The following is a 15,342-nucleotide window of genomic DNA, read 5'->3' as shown; positions in this document are numbered from 1 at the left end:
TATATATGTAACATGTATTTTGTGTAAAAGTTGTTGATTAAACCGGAAATTACAAATTTTCTACGCAATGTGCTAATAAATTCAACGCTTGTTGCTTCCAAGCAATATGTCGGAATCCTTTTCACAAATAAATTTTGAGATTTTCATTTAATAAATTTAATAGTTACGTGTCTGCAATAGAATAACGAATATCTGACGTGACATGCAGGAATTTTAAAACAATTTAATTATTTTAAACGTAACACGTTAAGTGCTTAGCAAAATCCTGTAAGAAAATTTGATTTTAGTGTTGTGTGAATAATTGCTAAAGGACGAAATACTCCACATGTACTTCAGTGCTTCACACGTTCTTCGCTTGTAGCGCTAAGCATAGCCAGATTCGGTGGCAGACATGAGGAAGCGCTCTTCACAGAACTGTGTTTGCATACCAAACCACAAATAACTGAATTGCTGCTTAATGTGCCACACAGTGAAATTGCCTTATTGCCTTATTGCCTTAAGGATGAGTAGCATTTCCTTGCTTTGTGGCGTGAACGTGTTTGTTATTTTAAAGTATCTAAAAGTAGGCTAATCATTCAAATGTTATTTGCACTGAAAGAAATAAAAGTGAGCAAAGAAAAAGAAACAAAAATTGTAAAAAGATATAAAGCGAAAAGTTCCGGGAAATGCAAAGTGCTAAAGAAAAAACTGATAGCAAAATCCACTTTTATCATCCGACAAATATCCTTCGAATTGAATTTTTCCTCAGGCTACACACTACCGCCTCTTTGAATTTTTCCTTTTCACCTTTTTCTTGATGCAAAGGCTGCTGCTATTTGCCAATGATGGCTTCTTTATACGTTTTTTTACCTTTTTAACATCAATCCATTTTTATTCTCAGACACTTCAGAACAGTTCCACACAAACATCACTACTGACTATCGGTTCGTATATTTTGGCTTTGATAGTTTATAACTAAGGCGCGCTGCAGCTGCAGCCGTTGGAGAGGACCGATGTGAATGTGAAAGTCAATAAAAACTTTTGCTGCAGAAATCCGCATTATATAAATGCAAGCAGAAGTTCTGCACTCTTCGCTTTTTTTCATTATAAAAAAAAAATGTTTTTTGTGGTTTATTTTGTAATAAACCGCAATTTTAACCAAACGAAAAAAAAGGCTTCGAAATAAAGAATACAAGTAATCAAAGCTGTTGTAGGCGTGTGTGGGGCGCAAAAAGTTTTGTTGCATTCACTCAATGCAAAATGCATAAAAACACAAAACTGCTTTAACATTATTATTAAAATTTTATTTTTCAACATCAATCATAACCAAGCCAATTTAAAACTTCGTTAACAAACATTTTCTGTTATTGCAACGTCAATTGAAGTGAAATCCATTGGCATCCTACACATCCTACAACCGCACAAATAAAGTGAATCCCTACATTACTCGTTGTCAGATAGTTTGACAAAAATCTAATAAAATATTTTTAGCTCTCTGATGTACTTGAACGTTCGCTTTTCGTTGGATTACGTCCAACGAGAGCGTGGAAGCGTTGAACTGTAGAAAAAATAACTCTGAAATCAACATCCATCCATGTTTGCAAACGAATCGAAATTGATTTACTGTTTTTTTAAAAAAAATTTTTTTAATATAAATTATGTTTAGCATACTCTGAATACTACAAAAAAAATTTTAAAAAAATACTTTAAATACTTTTGCAATATTAATGTTTGCATATTGATTCTAGGACGAAGGCTGGAAATTGAATCGCACAAACTACTATCAAGAAGGATGGCTAGCGACAGGCAACATACGTGGCATCGTGGGAGTGACATTTACCACTTCACATTGTCGAAAGAATATGGACTACCCGCTCCGCACAAACTATAACCTACGTGGTCATAGATCAGATGTAAGTCAAGCAATGTTGTGACTATATAATTTTTTTATACACAACAAAATACTTAGTTAGGTTAGGTGATACCGTCAATGACTCCACTTAATTCTCTTCTAAAAATCCTTAACAACACTTACTGAAACAATCAATTCAGACATTGATAATATTCTTATTACAAAGTGAATATATCTTTGACTTGGCTTTTAATCTTTTTGATTTTTCTAACCGTTTATTTCCGACACCCTTTCCTTTTTTACGTACACTTTTCCATTTATCATACCCGTAGCTGATGTTTTTCGTCCTCTTTAAATCTAAAAATAAATGTAAATTAGGCACATAGAGGGCGCGATGGACAGCTGGAGAAAATATGACTAAAGAATGGCGACGCTACGCTCGCCAAAAGAAATATATATAGTCTTGCCAACACATTTTCTTATTGCTGTATTATCGATGGAATTGTAAAACACACACTAAATTTTGCATAATTATAATAAATTTCATTAATCAAAAAAGTATAAGGAAAATAATTAATAAACATATATGTGTAAGTACTATAAACTCTTATTCGTATGAATATACATATTTGTTTCAATTAAATATACTTCCCAAAAACAAAAAGAATAATTGTTCTATTAAGTTAATTACAACTGTAAATACTAGATAAATACTAGTAAATACTAGATAAAAGCACCAAAAATCAAAAAATAGTGTTAGATAAAAGTGCTAGCTATTAGCACGAAACGATATCTCTTGGCAGGAGTAGTAAAAGTTTAAAAATTAAAGCAATTATTTAATTTAATAATAATAAACTTTTTGACCATTTTTTATGTTTTCGTCTTAATGACATCTATATTTTGCTTTTCTAGGTTATATTAGTAAAATGGAACGAGCCTTATCAGAAATTAGCTTCATGTGATAGTTCCGGCATTATATTTGTTTGGATAAAATATGAAGGTCGTTGGTCTATAGAATTGATCAACGATCGTAACACACCAGTAACACATTTCTCTTGGTCTCATGATGGGCGCATGGCGTTAATATGTTATCAGGATGGCTTTGTGTTAGTTGGTTCAGTGGCTGGTCAACGCTACTGGTCATCGATGTTGAACTTAGAATCTACTATAACCTGTGGTATATGGACACCTGATGATCAGCAAGTATATTTCGGAACTACTCAGGGACAGATTATTGTAATGGATGTACATGGTGCTATGGTCTCGCAAGTACAATTGTGCAGCGATGTGGGTATTACGTCAATGGCTTGGTCTTGTGAAAAGTTCAAAATGGAAGAGGGTGAAGAAGCAGAACCGGGAGTTACCAATGCCTGTATGTAAAAAAATTTGTGTTTTAATGATTATTATATTATATATAATTCTTAAATTATTTTTACAGCAAAACGTACTTTTGTGCTTGCGGTTAGTTTTCAAAACGGTTACATATACTTGCTTAAATCATTTGATGATGTTTCTCCTGCTCATATAAATACTGGTTTAAATGGTTCACTCGGCATGGTTATGGAGTGGAGTAATTCTCGCGAATTATTAGCAGTAGCCGGAACAGTTCAACAGCCTACTGCATTGCTCGACAGTCATGGCGCGACAATGTATGAAAACACACTTAAATTCTACACTGAAAGTGGTGTTTTATTATACCAGGCGCGTATACCGAATAGTACATCACCAGTGTCAGCCTTAACTTGGGGTCATAATGATAAACGCTTATTCATAGCAACAGGAACACAAGTACATATAGCCTGGGTGTCGCGACGTGTTGCCTCGTTGCAACTTTTGTGTCGCCTACAAATACAGGCGCGTATAGGTTCTGATGCCGTTGTTGCCTTGCTGCCTTTACCATCAAGAATTAAGTCTTTGATCGGTAATTTATTTGCTCAAACTATAAGAGTACGTACATATATTACTAACTTTCGAACAAATATTTATAATAAAAACATATTTTTCGCAGTGTTGTGTACCTGATTTAAAATCATTAAGAGAATTTGTTTCGCGACCTCCCGTATGTTCCACTCGTTTGCACTGCACAATGATACGACATGATGATGATTCCAATTTAAGTTCCGGTACATGTTATACTCTGTATTTAGAATATTTAGGTGGCTTGGTGCCACTTCTAAAAGGCAAACGTACATCGAAAATACGTCCAGAGTTCGTTATATTTGATCCACAAGTGAACGGTAAAATTTAAATTTAAAGCTTTACATATATTTCCTAAACAAAGCATATCCCTTCCCCTTAAATAATAGATTCTTCAGTATTTTTGCAATATTCGCCAGATTCAAAAAGTTCCTCTGGTTCAAGTCAATCTACTACAACGGGTAATAGCGGACGTACTGATTCTTCTGATAGTGAGTATGAAGATCGTTGTCGTGGTTCACCCCGCACACCGCGTAAGCGTAAAATAAGACAGAAAAAACGGCCTACAGGTAATACAGATAGAGCTACAGGTTCTGGAGTAACAAATGATCCGGATAGCTTGGATGAACTTGCCTATGTAGACACATTACCCGAGGTAAACATATTCAAACTTAATTGAAATTAGACATACATTTCCCACTTGATTGCAGGAAGTCAAACTGGTTGAAGTTACCTCAAATATTTGGGGTACTAAATTCAAAATTCATGGACTTGCTAAAACCGTCCCAGCCAATTTAGGCCAAGTAACATATAAAACGTCCCTGCTGCATTTGCAACCCCGGCAAATGACTTTAGTCATAACCGAACTACGCGACGATTTTCCACTTGGGCCCGATCCAAATTTTAATCCAAACCTCTTCTCTGAGGATGAAGATGAAGCTATAGCAGCACACAACGCCAATGGATTAAGCAGCAGTTTGCCAAAAAACTCAACAGCTACAAATGAGCCTTTAACAAAACCTCCTAGCATAGCACATCGACGACTCAATGAAAGCGCTCCACCTATAGCACCAATGTCACCTCGACCTAATCGTTTACTGACACGACATAAAAACTCGTTAAACGGTAATAATCTATCAGGTAGTATGGGTATGAGTCCATTAGCCAGAGCTGAGTCTTATGATGACGACTCTTCCAATGAACAACTGGAAGCAAATAACAATAGTGCTATTCAAGCTTCAACATCGACTGTTGCTGTACTTCACAATACTACAAATGGTACAACTAATAATAAAATTTCGCGTCCAAAAAATATAACAACAACAACACCTGGTTCTCGTTCTGGACCTGGACCAGGATATAGTAGTTTTAAAAATAATTATAGTCGTTCAAGTTCAAATTCTAGTTGTCAGTCACGTCATGCGATATCACCACTCTATTGTGATGGTTCCGTCCCTACATTACAATCACCAAAAAACGCGGTGGCTCCCACTGATATCATATTTGAACGGCCGGCAGTTTCAGGAGCCGGCCAAACCACTTTAATGTCATATTCATGTAATGCGGATTACGCGAATAATGTAGTTCAAGTTAAAAATGCCATAATGTCCGAACCCATACGATCTGCAAATAGTCATGTTAATCCCGTGCCATTAAATCTTAATTTAAATCTAGAACGAATGGATCCAAAAATTAAATCAGTGGCAAATTGTGCGAAAAAACGTGATATACTTTTTATTGATGAAGAGTACCAATCACCAACACAACAAAGTGGTGGCGCAGCAGCTGTTATGCCCGGTACAAGCAATGAAATGCGTATGAAGCGCACGCCAACTGTAGTCTCCATAGCACCGGCCTTACCAGACTCGATAACGCGAAGTTGTAGTGTTGGTTATTTAGACTCAGTTGCAATTACACCGTCCGATGAAGCACTATCAGCGTTACGAAAAGACGCACCTCATAAGCGCCTTATATTGGTTGACAACAAAAAAAATCGTAAGAAACGCAGCAATAATGAGGTAAGTAGACATCTAAATAGTCAAAAAATTCAATGAAATAAGAATTAATTATATATAATTATTTTGTAATACTAGGATCTGCGGAAACCTAAGTTACATCAAACAGGCAAATCGAAGAGCTTGGATTCATGCGATTTATTGTTCGCCCAAACAAAACTCTCCAAGAATGACAATGAGAAAGTTTTACAGAAACTGCGTGAAATATCGGAGAGCAGCGCTTGCAGTAGTGCTGCCAATACACTTTGCTTTAAGTGTCGCAACAATATGAATCCCAACGAACCGTGCAAGCGTTGTCAACGCGCTTTAGGAACAACAACAAAAGATGATATTACTACCTTAGAGATAAGCGCTAAACCGACACCAGTAAAGACAGTTATAAACAAGAACGTACATCTATTTGATAATATCTGTAAACAGCAGTCCCAAAAAATTGAAACACCAGTCAAAAAGCGTTTGGACATAATCACCAGTTTCACCGATAGCCCACTTTTCACACGCAAACACCGTTTCGGGAACTATCGTAACAAAGAAGTGACTAATGGTGAAACAAACGGAGACTCTGCGAACACCACAACCACATCGAACACTTTCAGCTTAGTGAAGCAGTTGTCGGAAGTACGCTGGAGACGAAAGGAAGCACAAAATAATGGACAGAACTCAAATCAACAACATACTGCTAATCTGAATCAGACAGCACAACAACAGCAAACACATAGTAACGGATCTAACACGAATGGGAATGGTACTACAATCGAAGCGACACCTGTGGAAACTAAAACGTCCGTTTCTCTTCATACACAAGTACGATATATGTTTAAACATAAAACCTATATTCTAAAATTCTATGATTTAACTTTTTTGTAATTTTTTCAAAAGGCATTGACAACTTTAGAAAATATCATAAGTCGCTTACGTGATCTGGATGAAGGTCGTTTTACGCCACCAGCTTCACCTCAAAGAATGCCACGCAGTTCTCCAGCATCACCTGCCGCCAGTAAAAAGAACAAACGTCACCAAAGTAGTTCGCCTATTAGGAATATACTGAATTCTCCACTACTTAATCGTAGGCAACGCAAAAAACAAACAATTATAGAGAGTTCAGATGATGAGGCTAATTTAACTAATGGATCAGGTGAAGAAAATGGTGGCAACAATGGTTGCAGCAAGCAATACCGTGATTTGGAAACATTTCAAAAGGCACAATTAAGACAAAAGGTAGGACTCAAAGATTTTAATTTCAAAACATTTCTTTTTTTATAAATAATATTGTTTAGTTGAAACGTGGTAAAATTGAACCGAATGGTTTGTCCAATTGTTCCAACCCAGCGCCAGTGCGGAGAGAATTTGTTATGCATAATAAAGCGCCAATGTGGAATGAAATGAGTCAAGTATATCAATTGGATTTTGGAGGACGTGTTACACAAGAATCGGCAAAAAATTTTCAAATCGAATTTAGAGGGAAACAAGTGAGTACTTTTATCAAAAAGCTTTCAAATATGAATATTTAATATGAAACTTTAAAAATGTAGTCTATTTATAAATATAAATAATTAATAAGTGCGTATAAAAAAATTTATCATATTTATAAAAGTATAACTTTAAAATTAATAAACTCTGGGACTCACAAAAAAAATTAAAGAGCTAAAAACGGTAAGAAATGAGGTCCCAGTTATTATAATACCCAATAATTTAATAAAAAAGTACTTGAAATATTTCAGCAATAATATTTAAATATATATATTTATATAGTTTATATTAATACATATTAACCAATTTAAAATTGGACACTAAATTTATCAGATAATTTTTTTTCGTTTGTAAAAATATATTAGAAGTAATATATTAACATTTTTATAAAATAAATATATTATTAATTTTTATTTATATTCTAAAAAAATTTTATTTATATTCTAAATATTATCTTATTTTATTTCTATCTTATCTATTTTCTTATCTATTATCTATCTATCTTAGGTTATGCAGTTTGGACGTATCGATGGCAACGCCTATACACTGGATTTTCAGTATCCCTTCTCTGCATTACAGGCGTTCGCTGTGGCTTTGGCAAATGTCACTCAACGCTTAAAATAAATACGCTTCCCTTTATGATATTTTAAAATTTCATTCCTATTAAATGTACATAAAGTATCAAATCACAGAAATACAAAAACATTATGAAGTTCACAAAATAAACCAATGGTTGCAAAAATGCTCTCGTGTAAACGCAAAAAAATATTTTATTTATTTAAAGGACACATTTGCTATATACAATATTCAATCGCCAAGTACCATTTATGCAGTGGTTTAAAGCCAGCTTTTTAATTATTTTTTAAAATAAATTAAAATAAGGATATTTGTAAAAATTATTTTTGCACTTTACACTTTACAATATGTATTTTATATAATTTTTAATTAATTAAAATTTATATACGGTATGCAGCATCTTAATTAAAATATATATACAGAAAGCATTTTTATTTAAATATGATAAAATAATTATGCTATTCAATTATATACAAAATATATATATATATATATAATTTTTAATGTATTTGAATATGGTATGTCTGTAATATAATTTCGTATTTATGTCTGTTTTATAAACATTTTAATAATTAGTATATTTTTCATTGTCCTAGCGAAATTCGTTATTTATTTGTACATATTATATTAATAGTTTAATAATGTTTTATACAATTAGTATAAATTTACTTTAAAAAAATGTGTATTTTTACTTTTTGGTAATAATATTAAAATTAAATATTTTCTGCTTAATTGCAAATATTTTAATTCGATAGTAATAACTAAAGTAAAAACGCTTTTGTTGTAATTTATAAATATTTTTAAATCAATTGAAAATAATACAGAACGTTTTTATGTAGCATAATATTTTTAAATTTAATAAACACTTTTTACTTTTTTGTAGTTAGGCTAAAAATTTTAAATCGTTTTTGTTGTGGAATTCCAAATGGAAAATGCTAAATTTTTAATATTAATAATAAATTTATTTATAATTCATATAGAAAATATTCATAAGCATTTGTTTTAAAGTTCAAAACATATCGTCACATAACGCCCGAAAATATATATTATATAAATAAATGTAATTTATGTGAAATTCATAGTAAAATATTGAAGTGTTTTTTATGGCTTTGGTATGTAAATGACTAGGTAAGTATAAACACTGCAATTTAAATTTTGAAGTGTCAAAAATTATACCTCACGAAAAAAACTTAACTCCAGAAAAATGCTGCTATAACTGCTATTTTATTGGAGTCCTTCTAATAATAAATTGTAGTTGTAATTGTAATCAATTTGAACCATAAAGCAATAGAGACAATAACTTTTGAATATTTTCAATAAATCTTAATTACTGATCACAATCAATTTATGCATAATTTCTACTCTAATAACTCTATAATAATATCTTTAACATTTTAAAGATATAAAGTGAGTGTATGAGCTGGGTCTAAATACCTAAAAACCACTATAGAGCTTCAAAAAAGGTAATAAACTAGCAATCCATCACAAAATACTTGAATTTAATACAGTGGTTATGTGAATTTATTCCACATGACAAATATGTGGCCTAAGTTAAAATAAAATAAAAAATAATATAATAATAAAAAAAAATAATTATATAAAATAATAAATAAAAAAGTAAAATTCAAAACACAATATTAAAGTTTTTGTTTAATGAATTAATCCTACACACAAAATACCGCTTGCTGTTTACACACTTCTGAGTAAACCTAGCTAACTTACTGTTTATGCTGATTAAGCTATGACCACCAAAGTCAAGTTGTTTACTTAATGAACAATGTTTCCTCTTATAGAAATCATCTAAGATACGACAAACATCACTACACTTATCACTGGTCCTGGTTCTCAATGCATAACCCAGTTCTATGTCGGTCAATGTAAATAAAGTTAAAGAGCGCGTTTAATCGTCCGCCACGTTAAACTCCAACAGACATTCAAATATTTTAAGTGTGAACAGTTGGTTACTGTTAGAGAATTAAAGAATTGCAATGAGATAACATTAGATATAAACGTATACATATATTTAAAGTAATTCTAAGAAAATAAATATTTTAAACTCAATAATAATAGTTAATATAGAAAACTTTACTGTAGAAATGGCATCTTAAAAAAATTAACAAGTCATTAGATTCTATAAAAACACCAAAAAGTATTTCTATACCCAAAAAAATGATATAATAAACTATAATACAATAAATACATTTCATATAAAATTCTTCATTTATTATAAAGTCTTCTGTTACAAGTTACAGACAAGTTTATGTGGCATGTTATTTAAATGTTTATTTTTCCATTACAAATCTCATAGAGCGCGAACCTATGTTCAATAATCAAAAAGTTCATGTTCCATGTACTTAGCCGCTGTTTGGGAAATTATTAAATTTCCCAAATCAGCTGTTTGCATACGGAATGTAAACAAAATGCAATTGAAAGAAAATTTAATTGGTGGTAGTTTAATAATATTGATAAAATGTTAAAATTTGGAAAGAATGTGCATTTTAATATTATAACAAATACACAAAAATATAAACAATTTCTTAGAAATATAAATGTAACATCATATAACAAAGAGAAAGGTATAAGTTATTCTTATTTTAAAAAATATATATTATATTCTACGTTATAGAAGAGTCGGTTGTGGAGCCAAATGTAATAATAGAAAAAGATCAAAACATTACCTTAATTGGTCTGAATCGTCCCGAACATCGTAATTCTATAGATTCAGCTACCGCATCACTATTATGTGAAGCTTTAAATAAATTTGAAGCTGATGAAACTTCTCCAGTTGCTGTACTCTATGGAATTGGAGGGTCATTTTGTGCCGGTTATGATGTAAAAGAACTGGAAGAACAAATAGAAAAAGGCAGCCTAGAGTTTTTATTAAAGCGAGACGGTGCTGCAGGTCCAACCCGACGTCACTTACGCAAACCAGTTGTAGCCGGCATTAATGGATTTTGTGTTGGAAATGGTCTTGAATTAGCGTTAATGTGTGATCTCCGTGTTATGGAAGATACTGCTGTAATGGGTTTCTTTAATCGTTATATGGGTGTACCACTTAGCGACGGTGGCACTGTACGTTTAGCAGCATCTGTAGGTTATTCTCGTGCATTGGACTTAATTACAACCGGTAGACGCATAACAGCACAGGAGGCATTAGAAATTGGTTTAATTAATCGTATAGTTACAACGGGCACAGGTCTTGGTCAAGCAGTGAATTTAGCTTGTTCCATAGAAAAATTTCCAAATGCCGCACTGCAACATGATCGAAATACTATGTATGCAAACGTTTATGATAAAAAAGAATTTCGTATTGGTGCACAAAATGAAGTCTTAACTATATCCCACGACGTACTTCAGGAAATGAAGGAGGGTGTCATAAGATTTGAAAAATGTTTGTATGTTTATATAAAAATATATATTTTTTAACTATTATTTTTTTTTTTTTTATAAACAGCAAAAACCAAAGGCTCCAGAACAAAGAGCTGGGATATTAAGCAAAAATTTATACCTGATTGGGAAAAGACAGAAATAGAACATGAAGAGCGTTATGCAAGAGAGAAAAAGAATAAGAATAAATAATGAAATAAAAATTAAATTATAGAATATTATACATTTATAGTTAAGCTTTAAAAAAATTTGTGTTAATACACTCATTTTGGCAATTTTTATGTACCTTTTTTTAAACGTAGTTAACTGTTAGTCTATGGCAAAAATCTATGTAATTCTATTAAAATATACCTATTCTTACATTTTTAATTGTTTTTTATATTTATTTCAGTGATATTAATAATCTTAATAAAATCTAGCAAACACTTTTTTTAAGAGTTTTTATAACCATCATCCTTGTAAATGTGGGAATTCTAATTGAAGTAAGCAGTGACAACTTCCCGCGATTAATCAGTTATAGAACCTATATTATATAATTTTATTTTACGCTTTTAAAACTGTACAAATCCGTGTGTTATTCTGCATACCTATATAGGTCATTAATTATATCTAGTAGTGCAATTAATAATTGTTCAATGTTTTGCATGCATTTTGTCATTTTTTTTAAATTCTAAGATTTATTTCTCTATTAGTTCTTATTTAGAATTTTTTCAATCGTTCACTTATGTTTTATATTTTACCATTTTATATATAAAGCTTCCACATGTCCTTAAATGTGTGTGTTAACATTAACATTACTTTTCAGGACTAAGTTCCGATGGTGTCATGAGTTCACGTTTATGCTTTTCTTTAAGAATGTTACAATCGTTCATTATTAACTGGTACTAAATAATTTATTATTTTTTACATATATGTATATAATTCCAATAATTCCAAGTTATTACAATGAGAATTTGGAAGCCTTTCGAAAAGTAGTGAACTACAACAGAAATGAAAGTTCATTCCCTTGAATATAGCTATGTCCAGGAACCCAGGAAAGAGAGACCTTGTGATGTTTGATGCTAATAAGTGTGGCGCTACATCTTAATACAATCTTCGAATTAACTGTTTTGGATTTAATTGCTTTCAGTGCGGCCTCATTATTTACAAAAATAGTGATATTTCAAGGACGAATTGTATTTAGTTGTATAAAATTGTCCGCTTTTCATCTCGACTTGAACGACGCTGCAAGTATCAGGGAGTCGGTAGGACTACCTTATTTGCATATCTTTCGAGAAGATATCTGCTCCCGTGTCACACTCCAACTTTGTGCCATCTGTGTGAATGGTAACTCCAGAGTAAACTGTGACCTAAACATGCCTGACTTATATGTTTAAACTGTATTTATGTTTGGAGGTAGAAGATAGTTTAAAGATTTCGAAATTCTGGAATTTATTCAATGTCCTAGAAATAATAAAACAAATCATATTTAATATACATCAATAATAATGAATTATATCGGAAAGCATGAAACATAAATTATTTTTCACGTCAGCTCCCTGTATTATTTCAATACGGTTTTAAAATTTTTCAACAGCCCTGTGACAGCTGATATATGGTAAACTATTGTGAATTTCATTAAGGCCGGCAACTGTATTGGAATTTACTTCCAAATAATTATTTATATCTACTATATTAATAAAATATTTAACACAATATGTTACGACAAATAGTAAAACAAATAAATAAAAGTTTGGATGTTGCACTTCCATTCGCTCGTTCTATATGCACAACCAGAGAACTGTGGGTGCAAGAAGGTTGTGGTGACATAAACGATATAAATAATTTACAATAAACATTCATATTTTTAGATACAAAGGAAAAAATACCAGAAAAACCTACAATACTACTGGAAAAAGATAACAACATAACTTTAATTGGCCTGAACAGACCAGAACAAAGAAATGCAATTGATGCAGTTGCAGCAGCCAAATTATGTGAAGCGTTTAATGCATTCGAAGCAGATGAAACATCACCTGTGGCTGTGCTGTATGGAGTTGGTGGATCATTTTGTTCCGGATTTGATATATTAGATTTAGCTACAGAAGACAGAGAAGACATCAGTATGGAAATGCTAATGACTCAAGAAGGATCTGTTGGTCCAACAAGAAGATTTATAAGTAAACCTGTTGTATGCGGCATAAGTGGTTATTGCGTAGCTGGTGGTATGGAACTGGCTTTAATGTGCGATTTACGCGTTATGGAGGAAACAGCAATTTTAGGTTTCTTCAATCGACGTTTTGGTGTGCCTGTTATAGATGGCGGTACTGTACGTTTACCCGCTATGATTGGATTTTCAAGAGCCTTAGATTTAATATTAACTGGACGACAAGTGAATGCTGATGAAGCGTACAAAATGGGTATTGCGAATAGAATTGTTCCAACCGGAACATCTCTAGGTAAAGCAATGGAGCTAGCAACTACTTTGTCCAGATTTCCACAAGGCGCACTAAGACATGATCGTAATTCATTGTACTCTGCAGTTTTCGGTGCTATTAACTTTAATCAAGCCGTACAAAATGAAATTATGTATACATCAAAGGACATAATAGATCAAATGCAAGAAGGCATCAAATGGTTCAATAGAAGTAAGTAATTGGAAACAGAAATTATTTATTTATAATTTATTAACCAAATTTTACAAACAGCTTTTAAAAGCGATACTACATATTCTTGGATGAAACGCGAAATGTCTATGGCGGACTGGGACGATGAAAGGGTGGCCGCCGAAGCTTCTAAGCTAGAACAATCGAAACAAGCAGAAAAAGCTAGACAGATAGAAGCGGAAAAAACTAAGAAAGAGGAACAGAAAAAACCTAAGGAAGAATAATTTTTTGTACACATGAATATTTTTACTTGTTGCGCTTCTCATGCTTTAAAAATATGTTTCTAATTTACTTAAAAAATAATATTATTTTGTTAAAATGGATTATAAATAACAATTAATATATGTTAAACTAAATATGTGATTTTTTTCATGAAAATGAAATTTTTATAATGTAAATTTCTTACTACTATGATTGGAAAATGTTTATTCCATTTAGATTTTCTTTCTGAGCGTTGATTACTTTCATCGTAAATATTTTAGTTTATTTTGGTAATCATATGGAAATGTTCCAACGCAACAATAACTACTGCATAATTTTTATTGAAATTTTTTCAATTCTAACATTTTGTTTTATTTTTAAATGTTTTATAATAAGAGTTTCTAGTTTATACATACATCATTTTCTTACATATAATGTATTCTTTTTCTTTTATGTTAATTATAATAAATTCCTTCGTATTAAACAATATCAAAAAAAAGACAGTGAAAAAGTATACACAGATTCTTACACCATTTAGTTCACAAGCATAGAGTATGCTTTTAAATAACTACATGGCTTAGGACACTTAGGTCAGTTTAAGTTGCTTTAATTCGTTACTATATAACAATGTTATCTGCATATAATGCATCCTCAGTTGCTTCTCTCACCATGTCTCTCCACATTTCAATCTCGGCTTGTAATTGTACAATTCTCTTCTTTAATTTTGTAATTTCCTGACTTTTCACTTTATTTAAAGTTCGTTCTTTCTCATTTTCTTTTTTGTAGGAAGCACAATTATTACAATATCCACGGTTTGAGCTGTTATTTACATCTTCACTTATTTTTGAATCTTCCAATTGCTCACAGTCTACTATGTCTATTTCTTGTTCCTTTTTGAACAGAACTTCGTGTTGCTTTGGAAATGCATTGCATTTAAGTTTATTCTCCATAATCATATGTGGTTCAAAGTGCTCGGCACATATGAACAACGGGGAAGTTTGAGATTCACTTTCCATACCACAAGCCTTAATCCACTCCAATCTTTTTTGGTCATCTTGTGGAAATGAAAACAAAGTATTAGGTGGCTCTGTTGCTGGACAAGCTTGTATAGCGCACTTGCGTATATTTGAATCTGGGCTTTCGCAGTAAGGATTAGTAGCAACTGAATGATCTATTAGAATAATATAAAAAGCAAAATAAAGGTATTAATAGTTTATAGTTTTACCAAAGATAGTTTTACCTAAGTTTAATGTTGGTTGCGCTCCAAATTTCAATCTTCTTCTCACACGGTGCATGTCGT

General features: G+C 31.9%; 4 protein-coding genes across 4 annotated transcripts; 3 read left to right on the top strand and 1 right to left on the bottom strand.

Moving 5' to 3' along the window:
* Nucleotides 1-1,727: 1,727 nt before the first annotated feature.
* LOC119686407 (tubby-related protein 4) lies at nt 1,728-8,125 on the top strand (the record flags this gene model as incomplete). Its single annotated transcript, XM_038100985.1, is given in 10 exon segments — nt 1,728-1,892; nt 2,744-3,203; nt 3,270-3,778; nt 3,840-4,068; nt 4,138-4,403; nt 4,459-5,766; nt 5,842-6,567; nt 6,643-6,981; nt 7,041-7,232; nt 7,741-8,125. Coding segments are annotated over 10 exon segments (4,311 nt in total), but the record flags the coding sequence as incomplete, so codon positions are not given.
* Nucleotides 8,126-10,279: 2,154 nt separating this feature from the next.
* Nucleotides 10,280-11,426, top strand: LOC119676750 (probable enoyl-CoA hydratase). The gene is made up of 3 exons (XM_038088005.1): nt 10,280-10,385; nt 10,436-11,200; nt 11,264-11,426. Exons 1-3 carry the CDS (start codon nt 10,280-10,282, stop codon nt 11,386-11,388), a joined length of 996 nt encoding a protein of 331 aa, XP_037943933.1. The 3' UTR covers nt 11,389-11,426.
* A 1,387-nt stretch (nt 11,427-12,813) lies between these two features.
* LOC119686410 (probable enoyl-CoA hydratase echA8) lies at nt 12,814-14,119 on the top strand. Its single transcript, XM_038100990.1, has 3 exons — nt 12,814-12,992; nt 13,047-13,823; nt 13,884-14,119. Exons 1-3 carry the CDS (start codon nt 12,893-12,895, stop codon nt 14,063-14,065), a joined length of 1,059 nt encoding a protein of 352 aa, XP_037956918.1. The 5' UTR covers nt 12,814-12,892; the 3' UTR covers nt 14,066-14,119.
* A 323-nt stretch (nt 14,120-14,442) lies between these two features.
* LOC119686415 lies at nt 14,443-15,337 on the bottom strand. The gene is made up of 2 exons (XM_038100995.1): nt 15,283-15,337; nt 14,443-15,213 (listed from the first exon to the last, which is right to left on the bottom strand). Exons 1-2 carry the CDS (start codon nt 15,335-15,337, stop codon nt 14,660-14,662), a joined length of 609 nt encoding a protein of 202 aa, XP_037956923.1. The 3' UTR covers nt 14,443-14,659.
* Between the last annotated feature and the right edge of the window lie 5 nt (nt 15,338-15,342).

The sequence above is a fragment of the Teleopsis dalmanni genome, chromosome 2, assembly GCF_002237135.1.
Source record: "Teleopsis dalmanni isolate 2A chromosome 2, ASM223713v2, whole genome shotgun sequence".
NCBI lineage: Eukaryota > Metazoa > Arthropoda > Insecta > Diptera > Diopsidae > Teleopsis > Teleopsis dalmanni.
This window is presented reverse-complemented; position numbering and strand designations above follow the sequence as displayed.

Excerpts from the sequence above, each read along its gene's own strand:
- LOC119676750 (XM_038088005.1), top strand. The coding sequence starts at position 10,280 with ATGTTAAAATTTGGAAAGAATGTGCATTTTAATATTATAACAAATACA. Across the intron at positions 10,386-10,435 it reads ATCATATAACAAAGAGAAAG|AAGAGTCGGTTGTGGAGCCA; the intron begins GTATAAGTTATT and ends TCTACGTTATAG. Across the intron at positions 11,201-11,263 it reads TGTCATAAGATTTGAAAAAT|CAAAAACCAAAGGCTCCAGA; the intron begins GTTTGTATGTTT and ends TTTTATAAACAG.
- LOC119686410 (XM_038100990.1), top strand. The coding sequence starts at position 12,893 with ATGTTACGACAAATAGTAAAACAAATAAATAAAAGTTTGGATGTTGCA. Across the intron at positions 12,993-13,046 it reads AGAACTGTGGGTGCAAGAAG|ATACAAAGGAAAAAATACCA; the intron begins GTTGTGGTGACA and ends TCATATTTTTAG. Across the intron at positions 13,824-13,883 it reads CATCAAATGGTTCAATAGAA|CTTTTAAAAGCGATACTACA; the intron begins GTAAGTAATTGG and ends TTTTACAAACAG.
- LOC119686415 (XM_038100995.1), bottom strand. The coding sequence starts at position 15,337 with ATGCACCGTGTGAGAAGAAGATTGAAATTTGGAGCGCAACCAACATTA. Across the intron at positions 15,214-15,282 it reads GCAACCAACATTAAACTTAG|ATCATTCAGTTGCTACTAAT; the intron begins GTAAAACTATCT and ends TTATTCTAATAG.